The sequence below is a fragment of the Rattus norvegicus genome, chromosome 7 (genome assembly GCF_021556685.1).
Source record: "Rattus norvegicus strain SHRSP/BbbUtx chromosome 7, alternate assembly SHRSP_T2T, whole genome shotgun sequence".
NCBI lineage: Eukaryota > Metazoa > Chordata > Mammalia > Rodentia > Muridae > Rattus > Rattus norvegicus.
The window spans coordinates 142,512,783-142,535,723 of record NC_141540.1 but is presented as its reverse complement, the minus strand read 5'-3'; the positions used below and the strand labels follow the sequence as shown (position 1 = coordinate 142,535,723).

General features: G+C 50.6%; 2 protein-coding genes across 2 annotated transcripts; both read left to right on the top strand.

Moving 5' to 3' along the window:
• The first annotated feature begins 1,119 nt into the window (after positions 1-1,119).
• On the top strand, positions 1,120-8,252 carry Krt2 (keratin 2). Its single transcript, NM_001008899.2, is given in 9 exon segments — positions 1,120-1,829; positions 2,785-2,999; positions 3,293-3,353; positions 4,127-4,222; positions 4,806-4,970; positions 5,242-5,367; positions 5,986-6,206; positions 7,241-7,275; positions 7,363-8,252. Coding segments are annotated over 9 exon segments (2,055 nt in total). The 5' UTR covers positions 1,120-1,187; the 3' UTR covers positions 7,857-8,252.
• Positions 8,253-12,790: 4,538 nt separating this feature from the next.
• Positions 12,791-21,301, top strand: Krt73 (keratin 73). Its single transcript, NM_001008808.2, is given in 9 exon segments — positions 12,791-13,277; positions 14,169-14,383; positions 15,153-15,213; positions 15,564-15,659; positions 16,045-16,209; positions 18,237-18,362; positions 18,688-18,908; positions 19,772-19,806; positions 20,556-21,301. Coding segments are annotated over 9 exon segments (1,620 nt in total). The 5' UTR covers positions 12,791-12,833; the 3' UTR covers positions 20,813-21,301.
• Positions 21,302-22,941: the final 1,640 nt, after the last annotated feature.

The window sequence follows — 22,941 nt, the reverse complement described above, 5'->3', positions numbered from 1 at the left end:
CGATAGCATGGTTATCAAGACATTACAAACCAATTTTCTACCCTACAACTAAGGCAAACAGTCACTCAAAGTTTCATTCAAGGTCACACAGCCAGAACGATGGCAACATTGAGATTTTAAATCCAGAGTCTCTGACTTTGAGTTCCTTCTATTTCTCCACAGTGTCTGTCTTAGATGCATGACCATCCGGACAGGAGAAACCGTGTCTGAATTTGCTGTTGGCGAGTGTTCTGTGTGGCTGGCAACTTTGGATAAACCATCTGGGTTTTCCCAAGCTCACCCACCTTTGAAAGTCAGTGAAGAACCTGCATTCTTAACACCTTCAGAATCACAAGGCAGCGCATGGTTTCTGAGCAACAGAGTTGGTCCACACTTGGATCTCAAAGCAACACGTTCACATGCATCCCAAGTCATATAGACTTAAGGACAGAACTCTCTTTTGTTCTTTGCCCCCCAACGGAGTTGAAGGTCATAAAAGTTCCTGGTGACAGGACCCAATATGATCCCCTCCCCAGAGGTTGGCTATCTGTATGCTTGCTGCGGCCTGGGAAGAAAGGGGCTGAGATGCTTTGATAAAGTGGCTGCAGCTTTACAGTATCGGAGCCCAGCTTCTCTCCATAAGCACAGGCTGCTCTCTCCACCATTGTCGTGCGCCCCCCCCCCCCCCCGGGCCACACGGAGGCAGGAGAGCTGGAAATCTGGAGTGCGTGCTCTCTGAGTCTCATGCTGGACCTCCCTCCCTGGCAAGCTAAGATGGGAAGGAAGCCCACACAGGCCTGGGCGGTGGCCAGCTTCCCATGGGTCGGTCCACAACAGGGAGCAGCACAACCTTCAGGACATTTCTTTTCCAAGTTGGGAAACCGAAATACTAATCTCCTCTTCTGATGATTTTACAGAAATCAAATTGCATGACAGATGCACAGATAAACCGGAGCCGTCCGCAAATCAAAGCAGGTTCTGGATCGGAGCTGATTAGTAGATGTTTTAATGGCCATTAGGTTGATAATCACTCACCAAGAATAGCTTCCAGGCGAACCAAACCCATGCATAAGTGGGCCCACGCCCAAGCTCACCAACACCTAGTCGGCAGGTATATAAGGGACCCTGTGAGTCTCCTACAGCACAGTTTAGTCTCCAGCCTTGGATCTGCTCAGGAACGGTCACTTGTCTTGCTGAGCAAAACCATCATGAGTTGCCAGATCTCCTGCAAGTCCCGGAGAGGAGGAGGCGGAGGAGGAGGCGGTGGATTCAGGGGCTTCAGTAGTGGCTCAGCTGTGGTCTCTGGAGGGAGCCGGAGATCGACTTCCGGCTTCTCCTGCCTGAGCCGCCACGGTGGTGGCAGAGGAGGCTCTGGTGGAGGTGGCTTTGGCAGTCAGAGTCTTGTTGGCCTTGGAGGGTACAAGAGCATCTCTAGTAGCGTGGCTGGCTACGGTGGTGGATTTGGTGGCAGAAGCTACGGTGGCTTCGGAGGCGGCAGCGGCTTTGGAGGCAGCGGTGGCTTCGGAGGTGGCTCTGGCTTTGGAGGAGGCCGAGGATTTGGAGGTGGTAGCGGTTTCGGAGGCGGCAGCGGCTTTGGAGGTGGCAGCGGCTTTGGAGGTGGCAGCGGCTTCGGAGGCGGTGGATTTGGCGGAGGACGCTTTGGAGGTGGCCCTGGAGGTTTTGGGGGCCCTGGAGGATTCCCTGGTGGAGGCATCCATGAAGTGTCTGTCAATCAGAGCCTCTTGCAGCCTCTTGATGTTAAAGTGGACCCAGAGATTCAGAACGTGAAGTCTCAGGAACGGGAGCAGATCAAAACCCTCAACAACAAATTTGCCTCTTTCATTGACACGGTGAGTGGGAGCGGCCGCATCTTCGGTGATGAGATGCTGGGATCCTGCAATTGCTGCGCTGGCTGAAAAGAAAAGGATAGATTCTCTCCCTCAAGAGTCATTGATGAGGCCACCGTAGCCAAGGGACTTTGCAAATTCCAAATAGGAGAGATGCTGGTCTTGTGGACTACATATTCTTCAACAGTTTCTTTCTATTCTATTTTTCAGTCCAAATAAATGCTATTTATAGAGATTTCTGATCTCATAGAAAAGCCAAAATAGGCAAGTAATGACAGAGCAGGTCAGGCCAGGTGACGGCAGGATTGGAAAATAATATTGAGAAAGGATAGTTTTTGTTACTCCTGTTAATTAGGCTGATAAACCCCAGGGATCTATACTTGGAATGTGTTTGGGGTTGAATAAAATTCCAGCCTTCCAAAGAACCAGCTCATTTTGGCGACCCATAAACTTTTTATGGGTGCCACTTAGGGGTGTTGCTGAATTGGTTCCTCTGCCTCAGAATTGGACAGGATTTTACAAGGCTCTTAAAACTCAGAGGAGGAGCCCTGCCTGTCCCCAGGATTCTCTTATTTGCTTCAGTCTGCTGCTGGGACAGCAGGTGCCTACTTTCTTTTCTTTGTCCAGAATTTATAGGGCTTTGGAAGGGTGTTAGAACAGAGGAGGAGAATGCCTGGAGTCTGGGGAGGAGCTGGGTGTAAAGCAGTGAGCATGAACCAGGAGAGTTCAGCATGGAGAGGAACAGAGGCCTCGTTAGAAGTCTACAGAACTTCCATGTGTGATGTTGGGGAGCTCAGAAGCTCTGCCCGGTGTTTCCCAGTCCCCCCTTGGATAGTGAGGGTGAAGTCTTGTGACTTCTACATCCACCAGAGTGGCACCAAAGGTTCTTGGAGTAAGAGTGGCTCATGGGTGTGAAAGGTGACCCCCACCTCCTGTATTCTTCCTCTGGCTGCTGTAGGTGCGATTCCTGGAGCAGCAGAACCAGGTGTTGCACACCAAATGGGAGCTGCTGCAGCAGCTGGATGTAGGCACCCGTACCACCAACCTGGACCCCGTCTTCCAGGCCTACATTGGCATACTCAAGAAGCAGGTGGACAGGCTAACTGCGGAAAGGAACTCACAGGATTCAGAGCTGAACAACATGCAGGATCTCGTGGAAGACTTTAAGAAGAAGTAGGTGACAGAGGAGACCTCAAGTGGAGATGGATTTTTTTCCCCACTCTCTTATCTCTCAGTAGTGCCTGGGCTGGTACACAAAGGTGGTATGGTAGGGGCACCTTTTTTGAGGTGCCAAGGAGGCAGGGATCTGGTGCTCAGACATGCTTGAGTTAATGAATAGAAAAGTGCCTTCATTTCGGATTTTCATATTTTCAATCTGGGCATTTAAAGAGAATTTAATTTTTCCAGTAGAAAAGGGGGGGGGGAAGGACTATCCTAACTGCAGTTGTCTTTTGGGGGCTCAACAGGTACGAGGACGAGATCAACAAGCGCACGTCTGCGGAGAATGATTTCGTGACCATCAAAAAGGTGAGCGAGAGACTACCCTGGGCCCGTGGAAATAGGACTGCTTCACTGTGTCAAGAGAGGGAGCCACTAGGAAATCACTGTGAGGCACACAGCCAGAGTTAGGTTAGGGGCATGTCAGGAGCTGGTTCTCTTGAGAAGAACTAGGGCCTCTGAGTTCTAACTTCCACAGGCGACGTTCCAAGTTGCTTGCTGTGTTTGGGAGATCACCCCCTCATCAATGATCTACTTAAAGACTGTCAGGGAAAAAATGCCAAAAGAAAAGAAAAGAAGGCACTTTATTCTTCTCAAAAGCACAGGAGGAATGGGGCTCTTTATAACGCCTGCTTATGAATGATTTAAGCTCATCAAGGATTGAGCTAGAAAGTCACAAAGTGTTAGCTTAGGTCCCACAGGGGTTTTAGAGAACCATCCGTGTAAGTTCAGGAGAGTCTGGATGGGCAGGTAGGATGGGAGGTGTGAATATGGTGGAAAGGCACAGAAACCATATCACTTATTAGGGGAGCTCAGCATGTCTTCAAGGCAGGAGGGAGACTCATTGGTCATGTTCTGTCCATGTAAGCTCTGACGATGCTGGAGTGTGTGAATGGTAGATCTGGGCATGAATTCCCCCAAGGAGATGCATATGCTAAATGAGACTCAGTGGAGATACAGTTTATCTGGAAGTGCTGGGATATCAGAGGGTAGTTAACCACCACGCAGTGGGTGGAGGCATCAGATAGAAGCTGGGATCCACTCAGGCGGCTATTCATGGTGGGTCGGATCCTTCTTCTCAGGACGTGGACAGTTGCTACATGGACAAGACAGAGCTGCAGGCCAAGATGGAGATACTGACACAGGAAGTCGATTTCCTGAGAACACTCTACGACACGGTAAAGGATGCTGTCCCCAACAGACCCTTACTTCCTACTAAAAATATCCTTTCCAATGTTGAGAAGTCTGCTGGTTTCAACACAATAAAACCACTGCAGTCCTCCAAGGTGCTTCTCTAGTGCAGGGCTAGGGGGAGAGAAATTTCTTCTTCTGATGTTGAATGAGGTTTGGAAATACCAGATCAACTTCTCTTTCCTCCAGCCCCCGGTGCCCCGATCCATTTGGAAGAGGGCTTCCCTGTGTTCACTGCATTCCTGAAGTTAAAATGCCTTATGTCTCCTGCTCCCTTCCCAGCCCACTTCTGAGATAGGAAGGAAACTTTGAGGCATCTGCCATGGACCAGATTCTTTCTGGAATCTATTGGCATGGTGTCGAAGGTGTTTTACTAGAATGTTCATAAACACCTTTCTGTCACCATTGCCATCCTGACGATAGTCCTGTGGTGACACCACTTTTCACACACAGGGCTTAGCCTGAGACTCCTCATTTCCTCAATGCCAGGGAAAGGGGGCCTTTTGCTCTCTGTGGCCAGGGAGGGTGAGGGGGGCAGAGCATGATGGTCAATCAGTCTGTGTGTTGTAGGAACTGTCCCAGCTACAGCAGAATGTCACCGACACCAATGTCATCCTGTCCATGGACAACAACCGGAACCTTGACCTGGACAGCATCATTGCTGAAGTTCAGAGCCAATACGAGATCATCGCCCACAAGAGCAAGGCTGAGTCGGAGGAGCTGTACCACAGCAAGGCAAGTCAGGGGGACACAGGGAGCAGCAGCTGAGCTTCCCTAACTGGGTCACATCCAGGAAGGGTACCGGAGTGTCCGTCTAATGGAAGCTGAGCGGCACAGAGAGTAGCACTAGATCCTTTGGGCCATGTGAGATGGGTTCTCATCAGCTGTGAATACAGATGTCACAGGTTGGTTCACCATGCCTTGCCTGTCACCAGCCTTCTTTAGCTCAGGCTAGGCCTTCCTCAGTTAGACTTCCCTGTGAACCATCTCCCTTTTCCCTCATCAGTATGAAGAACTCCAGGTCACCGCTGTGAAACATGGGGACAGCTTGAAAGAGATCAAGATGGAGATCAGCGAGTTGAACCGAACAATCCAGAGGCTGCAAGGGGAGATATCACATGTGAAGAAGCAGGTGGGACTTCTCTCTCTCTCTCTCTCTCTCTCTCTCTCTCTCTCTTTGTGTCACTGTCTCTCTGTCGCTGTCTCTGTCTCTCTCTGTCTGTCTCCCTCTGTCTCTCTCTGTCTCTGTCTGTCTGTCTCTCTGTCTCTGTCTCTGTCTGTCTGTTTGTCTCTGTCTCTCTGTCTCTCTGTCTCTCTCCCTGTCCCTCTGAGAAGTTCTAATCTAGTTCACGCCAATCCAAATTTCCTCCAGACCAATGCTTTTAGACTTTTAGAATAGTTCAAGAAATATTCTGAAGTGAACATCAGCAAAGGGAAAGAATCGTTTGACTTAAAGGGAGCAACGGCAAACAAAGCAAAATCTGGTTTGGTTGGGCTTGTGGTGATGGTAGACATAGCTTCCTGCTCCTGCTTGGTGCCTCCCCTAGACACCAGCTGTGACGACTGTGTTCACAGAAGGGTGGCGAACGGGCTGGTGCAAGCTGGACCTGGTCCTTGGAGCTGATTGCCAGGGACACAGGGAGCTGATTGCTCAATGGGCAGCAGAACTACCTGTGTTGGGAGGGTCAAGGGCCCTCTGGTAGCCTGACCCCACTCTGTACAAACGGAGCCTTCTCTTCTGTTCTCACAGTGTAAGGGTGTGCAAGACTCCATTGCAGATGCAGAGCAGCGTGGGGAGCACGCCATCAAAGATGCCAGGGGCAAGCTCACTGACCTGGAGGAGGCCCTGCAGCAGGGCCGAGAGAACCTGGCTCGGCTGCTGCGGGACTACCAGGAGCTCATGAACGTCAAGCTGGCCCTGGATGTGGAGATCGCCACCTACCGCAAGCTACTGGAGGGGGAGGAGTGCAGGTGAGGGGCACTGCTGGGGAGGGTATCAGGGTCTAAACTCCCAAGGCAGGGCCTCAGACTATCGAGAAGGGCGTCAACAGGCTTCCCTAAGCACACTTTCACGATGAGAGCAACGGCATTGCTCTCTAAGCGGTACAGAGTGATAAGCAGGGCCTGCACCAGACATTTAAACATCCTGGTCTTTTAAAGAGACACAAAACGACGTGAACATGGGTAGACAGGCTGAAGTGTTTGTCCCTAAGTCTGTAGGGTGACTAGCTCCCCTCCCCACCATGGTATGATCTGGAATGGGCAACGTGGCATCAAACGTGTTGGAGGAACAAGCTTTGTTCTTTTAAAGCTTCTATAATGACAAACAGAATCATTTGACTGCTTTAAGGAGAGTCCTTTGCCTATATTGTCACCAGCATCCTTAGGGACTTAAGGTGGCTGGAGCTGTTGGAAAGGGAAACACCCTTGGTATCAGCAGCCCTGGGTGTCGGCAGCCAGCATGACAAAGGAAGCTGCCTTTTCCAAGTGACTGCTACATGTTTGTCTGAGAGGCAATGTCTCCTGTGAGCATGAAGGAGCTGGCAGACATTGTAATGTGGGTTGGAACAGCCAAGGCTTCAGTGGAAACGGGAGGCAGGGAGCCCAGGAAAAGTAGGCAGCTTGACAGCAGTTCTTTCTGCTGAATGTTCACGGTGTGGCCTTGTTTTGAAATGTTGGGTGTGGCATGGACTCCAGATAGCAGATTCTCTGAGCTGTAAGTACAAACTGGGATAGGCAGTTGGAAGTGACTTGGCTTTTCAGCCACTCCGGGTCTACAGTGCAAGTGTGCGTTTTGACTGGAGTAAGACCTCAGCATGGACTGAGAGTCAGGCTGTAGACAAGTGCGGGGTCTGTCGCCACCTCTGTCATCACTTAGCATAGAAGGTGTGGCTGACCCAAGTAGCCAAACTGAAGGTCGTTAGTAGGTAGACGTCGCAAGGCTTGTCGATCCGTGCAGAATCCAGATGCCCACTCACAAATCCTTTCCTTCCTCTCTCTGACAGGATGTCTGGAGACTTCAGCGACAATGTGTCTGTCTGTACGTAGTGGGGTATTCACCTGCCTTTGGGGGTAGAGGAGGGAAAAGGTGGTCAGAACCTCTGGGTTAATGCCTTCTCTCCTACAGCCGTGACAAGCAGCACCATCTCCTCATCTGTGGCATCTAAGGCTGGCTTTGGCTCCGGAGGTCAAAGTTCAGGAGGAAGAGGGTCTTACGGCGGAAGAGGAGGAGGAAGCACCTATGGCTCTGGAGGCAGAAGCTCTGGTGTCAGAGGATCTGGATCAGGATCTGGAGGGGGCGGATACAGTTCTGGAGGAGGCTCCAGGGGAGGATCTGGAGGAGGAGGATACAGCACTGGAGGAGGTTCTAGAGGAGGCTCCAGCTCTGGAGGGGGAGGATACAGCTCTGGAGGGGGCTCTAGAGGTGACTCCAGCTCTGGAGGAGGCTCCAGGGGAGGATCTGGAGGAGGCTCCAGGGGAGGATCTGGAGGAGGAGGATACAGCTCTGGAGGAGGCTCTAGAGGAGGCTCCAGCTCTGGAGGGGCAGTGTCCGGCTCTGAAAGGGGTGGTTCTGGGTCAGGGGAAGGTTGCGGCTCCGGCGTGACCTTCTCCTTTAGATAGAAATGGGTCCTCTCTCTACTCTTTGATTTCCAGAATGTCAGCTGTGTCTCTAACTCAGATCAACCCCAATATCTGTAATCCACCAATGATGTCATTTTCTTTTTCTTTTCGAGAGGGGGTGGTAAAAGATCTCGCCTAACAGTTAGAGTCAGAGATACTCACTGTGTTCTGGGCAAGAATCTGCATTGTCCAAGTGTGTCTTCAACCGCGTCCCATTCCTGGTCTCTCGCATTGTCCGCCTGGCAGTCCCTCCCTGATAGTGGTGTACTGAGGACCCCAGGGTAGCCTCCCTATTCCACCCCCCAACAGTGGTCTAGGGAACTATGCTTTTTTGTACATAGCCTCTTGAATGGACTCTGCTTTCTGAGTGCTGGGGTCTGGGTCTCTGCATAATAAACTTCATTTGCAATTGATCTTGTGTAATGTCTATTGGATGTCAAGCTTTTGTAGAAAATGGGGCCCACAGAGAAAGGACATTTTGGAATGATAGAAGCAGGGCTCCTGAAGGAGGCATGAACCCTCGAGGAAGGGGTGTCTGGGGAGCTCAGGAGGTTTTCCTGTGTTGGGAGAGGGCAGGGGATTCCTGGAGACAGGGTTGGTGTAACATTTTCAGAAAGGATTTGACAGATTGGGGGCCATGGCTTTGCTGGGTGGCAAGCTGGGAAGTTTATAGAAAATTTCTTTCTAGGCAGAAGTGCTCTTCCTGGGAAGCAGTTCCCACAGAGTCCCCTCCCCATCTTTGCTCAGTGCAAACTAGCTGAGCCCTGGATGGCTACCAAATTTGTTGCAGCTGAGTTTTTAGAGCAGAATATACTCAGCCCAGCACAGGACAGATTTATGTCCCTATGAGTGTTCTCTTCCTGGCCAAGCTGAACCAGAATACCTGAATGGGATCTTCAGAAAAATTTGCTCTTGTTTGTACAGGTGAGCAGCCATGTGTCAGCACACCAGGCACCTTGCTTTTTTTTCACTCACAAACTCTTCTTCCTGCCAGACCCCTCTAGAGGCCCACTAAGGTTGAACACTAAGCTGTGAAATGGGGAAAGCCTCACACTGGGAATAAGGTACACTTGTGAGACATTGGGAGAATTGCTTTTTCTCCCAAACTGTAGTTCTGAATCATTTTTGGGGGTCATATTGGAAGCTCTGAATGCAAGAAAATAGTCTATGCATCCTCCATTTCCCCAGAGATCATGGTTTAGGACCCACAATCAGTGAGGAGGCTGAAGAGCTGTCTGGGCATGAGGGTGAGCATGGGTGTGAGTGTGGGTGATGGATGTGAGCACGAGTCTGAGCAAGGGTATGAGCATGAGTGTGAGCATGAATGTAAGTATGGGTGTGAGCATGGGTGTGGGTACAAGCATGGATGTGATTTTGGGCATGAACATGGGTGTAAGCATGAGTGTGAGCATGGGTGTGAGGGTGAGTGTGAGCATGAGCATGAGTATGAGTATGGGCATTAACATGGTGAGCATGAGTATGAGCATGGGTGTGAGTATGGGTGTGAGCATGAGTGCGAACATGGGTGTGAGTATGGGTGTGAGCATGAGTGTGAACATGGGTGTGAGCATGGGTGTGAGCATGGGTGTGAACATGAATGTAAGTATGAGCGTGAGCAAAGGTGTGAGCATATGAACATGGGTGTGAGCATGAGTGCGAACATGGGTGTGAGCATGAGTGTGAACATGGGTGTGAGCATGGGATTCTCCAAGCTCTTCTCATTCTACTTAGCTAAATGTCTCACACCATGATGGAGGCGAGGGGCTTGTTTGGACGCTCAGAGATGAAGACTGAGCTCCAGCAGGAAGTTCACCGTTTAGGTAGGGATGGCTGCACTTACTCAAAGTGGGATGCAGTTAGTGAGGTGGGTACATTGGGACCTGCTCTGTATATTAAAGTAATTTGGAAGCTTGTTTAAAACACACACTCATACTCGAAGCTCCCAGAGGAGCTGGCAGGATCCTGAAAGTGCACAGGATTAACAAGCTCGAGGTGCACCTGAGGCTGTGGTTTGAGAACTGCACTCTGGAGGCTCTGGGGCGGGCTCACTTTCTGGTTCTTTGAAACTCAATCAGCACTTAGTAAAAATATAGTAAGAGATTAGATGAAGGAATGTGAGACATTTTAACAACTTAACATTTCAGAGCCCGGGTTTACACATTTATAAAACAATAAGATAGCATCTCTTTACAGGGCTGTTAGAAAGATAAACACAGTGGAAGTGAGAACTGTCTGCTTCACTGTATGCAGCAGGGCTGTGTGCTCCTTACTGCTCTTATTAGACAGTATTGTGGGGACTGGGAAGGTTTCATAGCTGAGCTGGCTTCGCACACAGGCACTGAGGGATATAGAGGATTAAGACAAAATGGCACCAATTCTATACAGACTCTTCCAGAAGACAGAAGATTAACACCTTCCAACCTGTTTTATGGAACCACACCAAGACATTGTAAAACAAACAAAACAAAACAAAACAAACAAAACAAAACATCTCAGTCTCTGAGTCTCCATGAGTCCTGCTTAGTTGAGTCTGTAGGTTGTGTTATAGTGGTGTCCTTGACCCCCTGGCTCCTACAATTCTTCCTCCCCTCTTCTGCTGGGTCACTGGAGCTCTGTGTAATGCTTGGCAGTGGGTTCCTGCGTCTGTTTCCATCAGTTGCTAGAGGAAGCCTCTGATGACAACTGGGCTAGGCACTGAACTATAAGTATAGTTGAATATCATTAGGAACCATTTCACTGACATTTTTTTTTGTCAGTGCTGTTTGGTTCTGTCCTAGGCCTCTGGGATATCCAGCCTCTGGTTCCTGGATATCCAGGCAGTGTCAGGCATGGGCTCCCTCTCCTAGTGTGGGCCTCGAGTTGGACCAGTCAGTGGTTGGTCACTCCCTCAAGTTCTGCACCACCATTGCCCCAACACATCCTGAGGGCAGGAAAGGATGTAGGTTGAAGGTTTTGTGACTGGGCTGGTGTCTTAGTTCCACTACTGGAAACCTTGCTGGTTATAGAAGAGGGGTGATTCAGGCTCTGTATGTCGCATGACTAGGAGTCCTCACTAGGCTCACCCTCATAGGTTCCAGGGAGTTTCCACTGTATTAGCTTCCCATGTTGCTCCCCAAAAGCCCCCCAATTCTAGTCACCTCTCCCAGTGTTCTTTCCTTCCATACCTCCCCCCGAAACCCTTCTGTTTCCATCTTCATTGCCCTTAGTCTACCCCCAAAATCTATTCGATTTCCCTTTCCAGGGAGATCCATGCATCCTCCCTTGAGCCCTCCTTGTTCCTTAGCCTCTGTGGGCCTGCAGATGGTAGCATGATTATCCTTTACTAAGCAGTCAATATCCACTTATCAGTAAGTACGCACCATGCTTGTGTTTCTGGGTCTAGATTACCTCGATTAGGATGATTTTTTTTTTCTAGTTCCATCCGTTTACCTGCAAACTTCATGATGCCATTTTGTTTCAACAGTGCAGTAATACTCCTTTGTGAAAATGTGCCAGTGACTTCTTACACGGCTCCTTCCCAGTGATATTCCTTGGAGCCAAGCTTGCCCTGAGGCTCTCTGTAGATGAGGGTCACAAAGGCTGTGTTTTATGCTAGCCCCAGTGGGATGCTCTGTTTCCACCAGTCTGATCTTTATCATGTGATCCTCTCCAGGGAGGAGGAGATATGAATTAGCATGGCAGTGTAGATTTGGACTGGGCACAAATGAGAAGGCAGTGAAGTAGAGTGGGTGGCTGTGTCTCGAACACTAGGTTTTGCCCATGTAGATGCATCTTTGTCTACCCCTGCAGGGGAGAGGGGAAAGGGAAGCAGTGTACGGGAGCAGTAGAGATGGGGATGTAGAATAGTCCACGTAGGAGGAGTGAACTTAACCATTTCTACCAGGAGGTTAGCTAAGGAGTCCCAGAAACTCACCGTCAGTCAATTCTTAAGTTATCACCGGGATAACCTCTTCCCGGCTCCTTTGTTCCTGCTTGCTTGCAGCCACAGGCACGGTCACGGAGACAGCGAGAAGGGTGAGCAGGCGCATATCAGACAGCTGTGGCCACGGCAACAGGACATTCTGCACTCAGAATGAAGCAAGAGAAGATTCCCCAGAGAGACACATTTCCCAGGATCCCTGAGGATCTTGACATTTTAATCTTCCTCAGAGATCTAGACCAATAGTTAGTTCTTCAGCTCTGCTGGGGCTCTGAGCCACCGGATGCTCTTCGAAGGTGGAGAATGAATTCCATACCCCGCTTCCTTTCAGGCTTCCCAAGTGGTCTTTTTTATGGAGCTGGGAAGATGGGCACCGGTACCAATCGTTGTAGGACTGAGGGTAAAAGACCTTGCGTGCAGGTGAAGGTAGATTGGCACCTGACTGGCACAGGGAATCATGGGACCTACCTGAAGGCACACAGGAGCTTCACCACTGGAGGGTGGAGCCTGGATTTGGATTCCCGTCTCGTGTCCCTGGCGAATCAGACATGAGAAATGTTTCCAGCAGCCTTGGGAAATCAGGCCTTGGGACTTCCTAACCACATGAAAGCAGCTTAGCCAGGGTCTCTGAGGTGGATGATCTGATGCTGGCACAGGTAGGAGATTTCTCAGCGATGACACTGTCAATTAGAAGTCTCCTTCAGCACTCCTACAATCCCAAACCCCTGGAGAAGGACAGCTGGGACCATGACGAGCTTCCTAGCCAAGATCTTTCTGGGGATATCATGGCCTAACTAATTACCCCATGCTAATAAGATAAGACTCAATTACACACAGAGGACTTGCAAGCCCAGCACTTTGGGGGTTTTCAAGTCGCCCTATGTCTATGATTTTGATAGGAGAAAATGATTTCTTCCTTCCAGGCAAATTAAACCCAACAATTAGACCAATTGTTCTCTTGAGCTCTATAAAGGGGAAGGCCAAGATCACAAGCTTGGTGAACAGTCAGACCCTTGGTGAAGGTGTGCCTCTCATTCCCTGTCCGTGGCTTCTTCACGATGAATCGCCAATTCACCTGCAAGTCTGGAGCTGCCAACAGGGGCTTCAGCGGCTGCTCGGCTGTGCTATCAGGAGGCAGCGCATCCTCCTACCGGGCAGGGGGCAAAGGGCTCGGTGGAGGCTTCAGCAGTCGGAGCCTCTACAGCCTGAGGAGTCCCAGGAGCATCTCCTTCAACGTGGCTAGTGGCAGCGGGCGCACCGGGGGATATGGGTTTGGCCGGAATCGGGCCAGCGGCTTTGCAGGCAGCATGTTTGGCGGTGGGGCTCTGGGGCCTTCAAATCCATCCCTGTGCCTGCCTGGAGGCATCCACCAGGTCACAGTCAATAAAAGCCTTCTGGCCCCACTCAACGTGGAGCTGGACCCGGAGATCCAGAAGGTGCGCGCCCAAGAGCGGGAGCAGATCAAGGCTCTGAACAACAAGTTCGCCTCCTTCATCGACAAGGTGGGAGCCTGCTGATAGCTAAGTATCTCCTTTCTTCATCCACCTCCACTGCCCTCACGGACCCCTGTCAGGTGATGCTACCCCTTCCCGGGACACAGGCACATCACAGGGCAGAGCAGAGAGGAACAGACAATACCCAGGACACCAGAACTGAGAGGCGGACCTAAAGAGCTTGTACGAGGTCTTTACGTTTGGAAGAGCTGTCTAGGAGCCAGGGCAGTGGCCTCTTGGTAGAGAAGTGGGTGAGTGGGGAAGAACCAGAAAAGGCAGAGGAGAGGCCAGCAGTGGCCTTGGGAGGTGCAGAATGCCAGGGCTCTGAGCGGTCTGTATTCTCAGGAGCCCGCTGGGAATACGGATGCACACTGAAGTCTGAGTACCTAGGAGTAAGTGGCAGGTGAACAATTAGCAATGGAAACTCCTGGCGTAAAAACCACAGAGAGCTCAAGGTCCTGGTACAGTTGAGTATAGGACTTCTGGGTAGGCTGGAGGAGGCCATGAGTGTGGAGGGAGGGAGAAGGCCAAACATAGACTAGACTACCAGGCCACAGGAGTGGGAAGTTAGCAGGCAAATTTACATGGGAGAGCTTGCCTCAGAGTAGCTTTCTACAGTTGGTCAATATTGACCCAGCAGTTTTAGGCCAAAATTGTGATGGGTTGGAAGGAAACTCACATTCTCACCTTGGGCCCCTCCTGACCTCCAGGGCTGCCTTCTGGCTGTTAGACTAAGGATTCCTAAAGGGAGCTACCTGGGTGGCTTTTTCCCCCTCAGAACTTACCTGCCAACGTCACACAGCAGATCAAAACCCACCCTTTCCTCTTGGGAAGGAAGTTTCCCACCCCCTGACCCTGTAGGCTGTGGAGTGGGCTCATGTGGCTTTTCTTTGCATTCAGGTGCGCTTCCTGGAGCAGCAGAACCAGGTGCTGCAGACCAAGTGGGAGCTGCTGCAGCAGCTGGACCTGAGCAACTGCAGGAGGAACCTGGAGCCTGTTTACGAGGCCCACATCAGCAGCCTGCAAAAGCAGCTGGATTCGCTATCTGGGGACAGGGTGAGGCTGGACTCCGAGCTGAGGGGCATGCGGGATGCCGTGGAGGACTGCAAGAAGAGGTGAGTCCGGCACTGTGGGCTAGCTGATTCCTGGGGTGAGGCTTCCTAAGTAGGTGCTGGGACTTTTGCCTGTGACTTCAGGGCGACAGAACTTGGATAGAACAAACCATTTGCACTCACCCGGCAAGAGCAGAGCCTTCATGGTCATGGCAAGCAGACTGGACCTGGATACTCAGCCTGCTGGGCAGTGCCAGGGATGCCCTTGCAGGCGGTGTTTTCTCCTTCGTGTGTTGCTTCCTAAGCCCTCCTAGAGAGCGCCTGTGTGTGTTCAACACAGAACTCCAGCTCCTTAGCTCACCCAGGGTGCTCTAAGTTCCAAGGAAACCCCATACACGAGCAGCAGATGGGCTTCCCACTGGGGTTCTCTCAATTTCACTGGGTCCCACACATCTGAGCCACGTTCTTTCTTGACATGCATATGGGTAGGGGTAGCTTCCTGGACCCCCTTCCCAGGTTGGAGTGGCGTTCTTGGTGACGGGCATCTGCTGGCAGAGTCCTGCCCCTGTGATTTGGATTCTGAGAAGGAAGAGGAAAAACTGACTCACTTTCCATGTATCAGAAGAACCCTAGACCCAAACCCTCCAGCCACCAGGCCCAGGTCCCCACTGGCGGCTCAGCCAAATGGCACTACCGAGTTGGGGCAGCTGAAAACACCTGCTTGAGGACCCACAATTCAGACATCTTGTGGTATTTCTCAGTGAGAACATAAAGACTTAGGCACACAGACACTGGCACCCCGAGCCCCTGTTCACTGATGCTTCCCCTGCAGGTATGAAGAAGAAATAAACAAGCGCACAACTGCTGAGAATGAATTTGTGGTGCTTAAGAAGGTAAGCAGGGTACCTGGCCTGGGTCCCCCACCGTGGTAAAAGCAGAGGAAGGAATGAGGCCGACCATCCCGGAGACGGAGTCCGGCTCTGTCCGTGGTGGACACTGGTGATTGATTGCCGAGAGCCAGTTTTTCCACAGTTGTGTAAATGGACGAGAGTCCAGCTGTGGATAGTCCATCCCAGCTTAGGCCCAGCAGCATACAGGACTCTAGGAATGGCCAAGCCCCGATATCTGACAAACTCTTAGGGCTGCCCCCACTCGGGTCTTGAGTCTGTTCCTGGCACAGTTATCCACAGGGTGGGGTTCATAAGAGAGGTTGGGCAGCGGGAGTTGTCTGGATTCCCCTTAGGATGTGGATGCCGCATACATGAGCAAGGTGGAGCTCCAGGCCAAGGTGGACGCCCTGGATGGAGAGATCAAGTTCCTCAAGTGTCTGTACGAGGGGGTAAGGCTTGTCCTCACCGCTAGCTATGGATTCAGGAAGGACTTGTGGTGGTAAACGACCTATTTATCGGTCAGTTTAAGAGCCCGGGAGCCCTCTAACACTTGTGAGCTGAGGGCTTTGTGGTTCAAAGGCTGGGTGAGAGCCGGGCATTTTCCTTTGCTTTCCTTACTCTTGGGACAGACCTGCATGTTCTCAGTTTGCTTCACACCCCCTGGCAGTTTTTCAACACGGTATTGGAACCTCTGGCTCTGTCCTTACACAGCTTTAGAGAATGCCTGCTTGTGCCTGTTTGGGATGGTCGGGGGTTATCCCCCTGGGAAAGGCCACCATTTTGTCCCCTTTCCCCGGTTACAGTAGGCATCCCACCCCTTCTTGTTCCCTGCAGGAGATTACTCAGATGCAGTCGCACATAAGCGACACCTCTGTGGTCCTCTCCATGGACAACAACCGCAACCTGGACCTGGACAGCATCATCGCTGAGGTCCGAGCTCAGTACGAGGACATTGCCCTGAAGAGCAAGGCGGAGGCTGAGATGGTGTACCAGACCAAGGTGGGGTTCACGGTACACCTCTCCAGAGACGCGTGTAGGGAGGGGAATCTGGTTTGGTCTCATTTTCTCTGTTCCGTGACTCACAGCAGCCCCCAGCTTCCTGGGAACATGACACCAACCTCAGCATTGTGGGAACAAGAAGGGGAAAGACATAACTCTGTCCTTGGGCTCCCCTTAGACCCATGGCAGCCATTTCAGGGTGCAAACTGCAAGACGGAAATGGAGCATTTCTGGAGGCAGAGTGCTCTTCCGAACGTGTGGGGGAGGCTCAGGTCTGTCATTACGGTAAATCATGGGTCTCCTCGGTGTGATCTGGGAGCAGTCGACTCCCACCTTTTCTTTTAAGTCCATCTCCCATGATGACAAGGGCATTGCTATCCTTCACATCTTAGCTCCCTGCTGGGTGTGGGTGGGAGGGAGGTGACTCCTAGATAATCTGGTTTCTCTGATCCTGATGGTAACTGTCTAATTGTTCCTTGCTGATTACTGGGCTTTTTCTCTAGGGAAATCACCCCTTGGAGACCTTATCTCTCTTCCCATCTCCTTCCCAGTCTAGGATGGAGAGGTTAGTCTTCAGGGCCTAAGGGGCAACACAGGCCTGGGCTCTTGACAATGGCGTAGGCTATGATCTGGTCCCATTTATCCTCATAAGCCAGGGTTGAATATGGTCATGTGACAACCCCTGTGGTTGTCAGGATCCAGCATTCCAACCCAGGCTGTTACCTCCATAGTTCCTTCTCGAAGACTCAGACAAGTCTCACAGGTGTGATTGTGGACCATTTGCTGCATGGTTATTGGCACCTCCACTTGACCATGGGCTTAGGGGGAGGGATACCATGGCTGGGTGCTGACCACAGTGTCTGGGTGCTGGCCTCAGTGTCTGGGTGCTGGCCTCAGTGTCTGGGTGCTGGCCATAATATGTGAGGCCAGTTTTTATTATTATCATTTAAAGATGAGTGAATCCCGTAGGTGCAGGGAACTCACCAAGAGCATTAGTACATAGGGGTGATGGTGCTCCAAATCTAGGGCACTGATTGTCATATTAAAGCAGATCAGGGCTTAGCATCCAGGGACACGGGCAAGGCAACACCACACCCCGAAGCACCAAAGAACAGCACCTGCTCTGTTTTCCCTTTAAGTTCAATTCTGAGATGGAGCTGGGATATTCTCTGTTGTCTATTCAACGGGCAACCCAAACAGCAGGAGGTAACTGAGATTCACGACTCATATCCAGTGCTAAGCCCACTTTCCTGCCAGGTCCAACAACAGCCCAAATAGCCCGTGCTCATCCCAGCTACTAGGAGAAGGGAAACAGAAAACACGGCTGGTTGGCTCCTCATGCAGCCAGTCATCGGATCTTTCTCTTGAGCACAGAAAAGAATTATGCTATGTACTGAGAATTCAGGAAGAAAAAAACACACGTTCGATGAGGTCTAGATATGTCTGACTTCTGGGGCCCATGATCAGGGGAACAGAATTGTACCTAATCAGAGGATTGTGGAAGGCCTCCTGACCTGGCTGAGTTGCAGCTACTTAAGGAAGGGGGAGGATGTGAGGGAAGAGTTCTAGAGGGAAGAGAAATTCTTACTCCTCCAGAGACGTCGGGGCACATGAGAATCATTTGGGGTGGTATACTAAGGGAGTACATGTCTGGTATACTAAAGGAATCTATGTCAAAGCCAGATGAGTGCAGTCAGGGGCAGTGAGAAATGCGTGCCTAGGAGTTTGAATTTCATCTTGACCTCAAAGGGCTGCAGGTGGAGAGGGTCATAGTTGGGGATTCATCTTCAAAAGATGCAGTGTGGAGAGGCGGGACTTCTAAGAGTCCAGTGGCCAAATCCAGCCCTCAGGAAGATCAGCCAGGCTTAAGGCAAATAAAAAAATTCAGGGACCGATGGTTAGAGAGGAAGAGGTTATATCCCTTCCTTCCTCTGCCACATGGCGCCAGGCAAAGGCACCGTTTCTGTGCTAAATTAGGATGACACAACCCTTAAGTCATAATGTGTTTGTTACCTACCATCTGCCAGTTCCAAGAGCTGCAGCTGGCAGCTGGCCGGCATGGAGATGACCTCAAGCACACCAGGAACGAGATCTCTGAGTTGACCCGGCTCATCCAGAGACTGCGATCAGAAATTGAGAGTGTGAAGAAGCAAGTGAGTGACTGGGGCTCCTACACACCCCCAAGGAAGGCTGGGGGCCTTCCCGCCCTGTCTCCTTCTCTTTATCCTCTGTTGTGAAAACCCTTCCCTCAGAGAATCCTCACCTCCTCCCCTACTTTTTTCTCCAACTGAAGTCTAGAACCTCACAGGGTTCCCTGCAAAGTTACAAGGCTTCCCCGGGGCCAAGTAAAAGTCCCCATTGCCTGATACATTCCAAGAAGTATAGCAGTATAGTAAGGCCCATCCTCAATTAGTACACGGGAATAAAGTGGGATCCGGGTACCTCAGAACTCAAGGGGGTGCTACCTCTTGCCCCTAGTGCTCCAATCTAGAGACAGCCATTGCTGATGCCGAGCAGCGAGGTGACTGTGCCCTCAAGGATGCCCAGGCTAAGCTGGATGATTTGGAGAGAGCCCTGCACCAGGCCAAGGAGGAGCTGGCCCGGATGCTGCGTGAGCACCAGGAGCTGATGAGTATGAAGCTGGCCCTGGACATTGAGATCGCCACCTACCGAAAACTGCTGGAAGGGGAGGAGTGCAGGTAACTGCAAGGGAGCTCAGACTCGACCCTCCCCATCCAGGTTCCTGGGATGTGGGTGCAGACACTGGAGGAGCCATAGATGCTCTCCAGCTTAACCACAAACAGATTCCAGAGTGATTTCCAGCCACATAGTATGGCAGCACTGTCCTTGAAATTCTCCTTCAGCTTCTCAGAGTCTCTGCTTAGTGTTGCCAGCTTCCAGGACTCCATGGCCCTTAGAAATAATTTCTGTTCATTCAGAGGCAGTGGGTCCTAAGTTGGGTCTCTCAGTACCACCTAGCTCTCTCCCTTCGGCTAACTTGCTTTGTCTTCACTGTATTTATTTTTAGTGCCATTTCTTTTCTTACGTGGTTATGTAATTCTGGTTTTGTTCATTGTGACAATACTCAATTGTTAACAATGTAGGCTGCACAAAGTCCAGTGCAGTTGGAGGGGCAGGACACAGATCATTTGGAACTCCCAGGACTGGCTTAAAGTCATACAGATGCTTTGTCCATGGCCACTTTAGTCACCTGTATCCCCACACCTCCACTTGCGCAGGCCTCAGCTACCCCGCAGCCAAGCAATGGGTTCAAGAGACACTCCAAAGGCAGAGAGGGGCCCTGGAAGTAGTGTTAGTGTGGGAACCCCAAGAGTACAGCCCCCACCTCTCTGTGGTAGGGAAGGGATACTGGGGATGTCAGGAGGATCTCGGAGGCTCAAACCTTGAGACAGAGGTTGTTAACTCTGACTGTTGGTGGCTGGTGGGCTTGGCGGAGGTGGAACTGGATGGGCTGTTGATTCTGGCTACTGTCTGGTGAATGGGAAGGATAACTCAGGATCCTAGGTGTGACAGAGGATCCCTGTGCTTTTTTCCTGTGCAGGATGTCTGGAGAACACACCAATGCAGTGAGCATTTGTGAGTATTTCACGTCTCCGAGGGGATAGTTCCAAGCAGTCAACAAGTACTAAGTGAATGTTTGAGTGTGATGAGTCTGCCGTCAGGCCCCATAGGGCAGCACGTGCTCTGCCTCCTGCTGCCTCCACCATTCAGAGCTACTTCTTCAGCAGTGGAGTTAGTTTCCCACAACTCTGACTTCACACACTCACCATTTCTCCAGGGCTGGGATGAAACACTTGGTAGCTGCATGCTCTCTCCTGCTATCCACACTGCCCTGCTGGATGGGAAACAGTCACCTGTCCCCTCTGGGAGGAGAGACTATGCAGTCATGTGGGACGGATCAGTGTTAACACTGGCCCCACAAGGTTCAGCTACTCTTTTCCCTAGATGGGGGCCCAGCACAAGTACTCTAACTCAAGCCACCGGAAACACAATTGAAACAATGTAAAGACAGATGCCTTCTCAGGCCAAGTGCAAGAAAGTAGCTTTTGTTTGGCCATTATTTGTCCTTTGGGGGAAGAAACCTTGCTTTTCTTGTTCATCCAAGAAAGAGCAGGTGCTGACTAGGGATAGTGTGACATCTGGGCTCTTTTTCCTCAAAGCTTGATCTGCTTGGGACTGAGTACATGTCCATAAATACAAATTTAGGGTCCACGTGAGGAGTTTAGTTAGCAGAGATATGTTTGAGTCCTTGGATACTGGGAGGGACTTGGGGCCACGTCTACCTTGAAGCACCCACTGATGCCCAGTCTCTCATTCCTTCACAGCCGTCATCAGCAGTTCCACGACTGGGGCAGTCAGTGCCGGGACCAGTTTTGGATTCAGTAACCCTAGCACCTATGGCTACCGGCCGAGTTCTGTAGCTGGGGGCTATGGCATACTGTCAGGGGGCTGTGTCACAGGTAGTGGGAACTGCAGTCCCCGTGGAGATACCAAGACCAGACTGGGTAGTGCAAGTGAATTTAAGGAGGTTTCGGGAAAGACCTTGGCTTTGGGCTCACCCTCTAAGAAAACCATGAGATAAGCTGATAGGCAGTCCTCCATTTCTGTCCAGCTTTGGTTTTCTTGAGATTCCCTTCCAGGAAATCCTTCTGTTTTATTTGCCATTGCTTGCTTTTTACTTTTCTTTGTTGCCAATGCTGCCTTTATTAACCATACCAACCCCTCTGCCTTTATTAACCACACCAGGATTCTAGGGTTGACATTATCTCCTACATCTTTCTGCACCACTGTGAAGGGACTACTTCTCATAGCCTTCCATACATTCATGATGACTTGCCTGCATGCCCCCTTGTAGCCTCTATGCTGTCTTCCCGCTGCCCATTACAATCTGGGCGCAAGAGACTCGAAGTGTGTTGATGGACTTTCCTGCCAGAACCAGCGCAGCCTGGATCAAGCACCTGGCCACCATTGTATCTGGCACAATCTCTCTTGTTATAGGACTGGGAGTTCCCATTTGGTTTGGACCTTGCTTGGGTCCCAGCTCTCTGCTCCTAATAAACTTATAAAATAAGATCGGATGGTCTTTTTCCTGAAGAAATCTTCATTTCAGACAATGCCCCTTCCATATGTAGAGTGGTCACTGAATGGGCACCTCTGGTATCTGAGGTTCCTCCATTCCACGGAATCCTAAGAATTGTTAGATCTGCATGAATGAGACCCTGTGTAGGATCCCTACCAACCTGCATGGACCCCGGCACCACCTGCCTTGATACCCAGCATTCACTTGTCCATACCTGACAGGTGTGCCTTCTGAGTCCTGCTTTCCTCAGGTGACAGTCAGGGGATGTACAATATTTAGCAACATACAGGTTACTAGGAGAAGGAGTCAAGTAACTGGCAGCAAAATTGAAAGCTGTCAAGAGGCAGAAGAAAGACAGTTCCCAAAAGCTCGGGACTTGACGTGTTTTCTGATTAAAAACCCCAAAGGTAGATTCCTCTTTGAAGTAAAGACACAAGTTCTTGTGGTCTTTAATAAATCTTGTACAGAGTCAAACACAGGCATATATGTATGCATACAAGAACTTATGTGTGTAAACCCATATGAATATATGTGTGTAAACCCATATGAATATATATGTGTGTAAACCCATATGAATATATATGTGTGGCCATCCCAACTACACATGTCACATTTTTTTTCAGAACACTGTGTGAGCTCAGTGATGTTTGTGAAGTCCCTGGGCTGTAGGGATATTGTCAAATGCAGCAGAGTCAAATGCAAGTAAGAGACTGGTGCAGAGTCAGCTTGGGGAATTGTGTGCAGCATCTGAACAAGGTTCTTGCAGGTCCAGGGAGAGAACAGGCTTCAAGAACAGAACTAGGACTTTTGAACTCTGATTCTGCAACTTACTGGTGATTCTGAGCAAACTCCCAGTCCCTGTGAGTGTCATGTCTTTATCCATAAACTAGGCAGAATGGTGCTTCCGGTGTTAGCTGTGGTGAGGCAGGGAAACTTCCGGTGTTAGCTGTGGTGAGGCAGGGAAACTTCCGGTGTTAGCTGGAGTGAGGTAGGAAGAGCAGATCCACATAACAGCACTTCCGGTGTTAGCCGGAGTGAGGCAGGAAGAGGAGATTGGCAGAATGGCTCTTCTGGTTTTAACTGGAGTGAGGGAGTAAGGGTAGACCCTCAGAAGGTACTTCCGGTGTCAGCTGGAGTGAGGCAGGGAGACTTCCGGTGTTAGCTGGAGTGAGTCAGGAAGAGGAGATCATATGCAAACCCTAGCACTGTGAGCTTCGACATCTGACCTTGACACAGGTGGAAACTGAACTTTCCCATCTCTTTGGTTCAAAAACTTGACTTGGTTTGTTTACTGAAAGGGGCATAGGAACTAGGAAAGAAATTCACAAAATGCATATGTGGGCTAGACCGTCTCATGAGGGATTATAACGGATACTTTTCTGACTGCTGCACCAGTATTCCTGACAAGAAGGGGCTGAAGGGGAAAAGGGACACACACACAGCCCACTGTGGCAGGGGAGGTGTGGCGTCAGAAGGTGGGTGGTCACACTGCATCTGTAGTCAGGAGGCAGATGGAAGCAAGACAGGGCGAAAGCTCTCTGTCTCCCTCCTATACAGTCAGGAACCTAAGCCAACGGGATGACACCACCCACAGTCAGTGCTCTCCTCTATCTTCAAATCTTTTTGTGAAC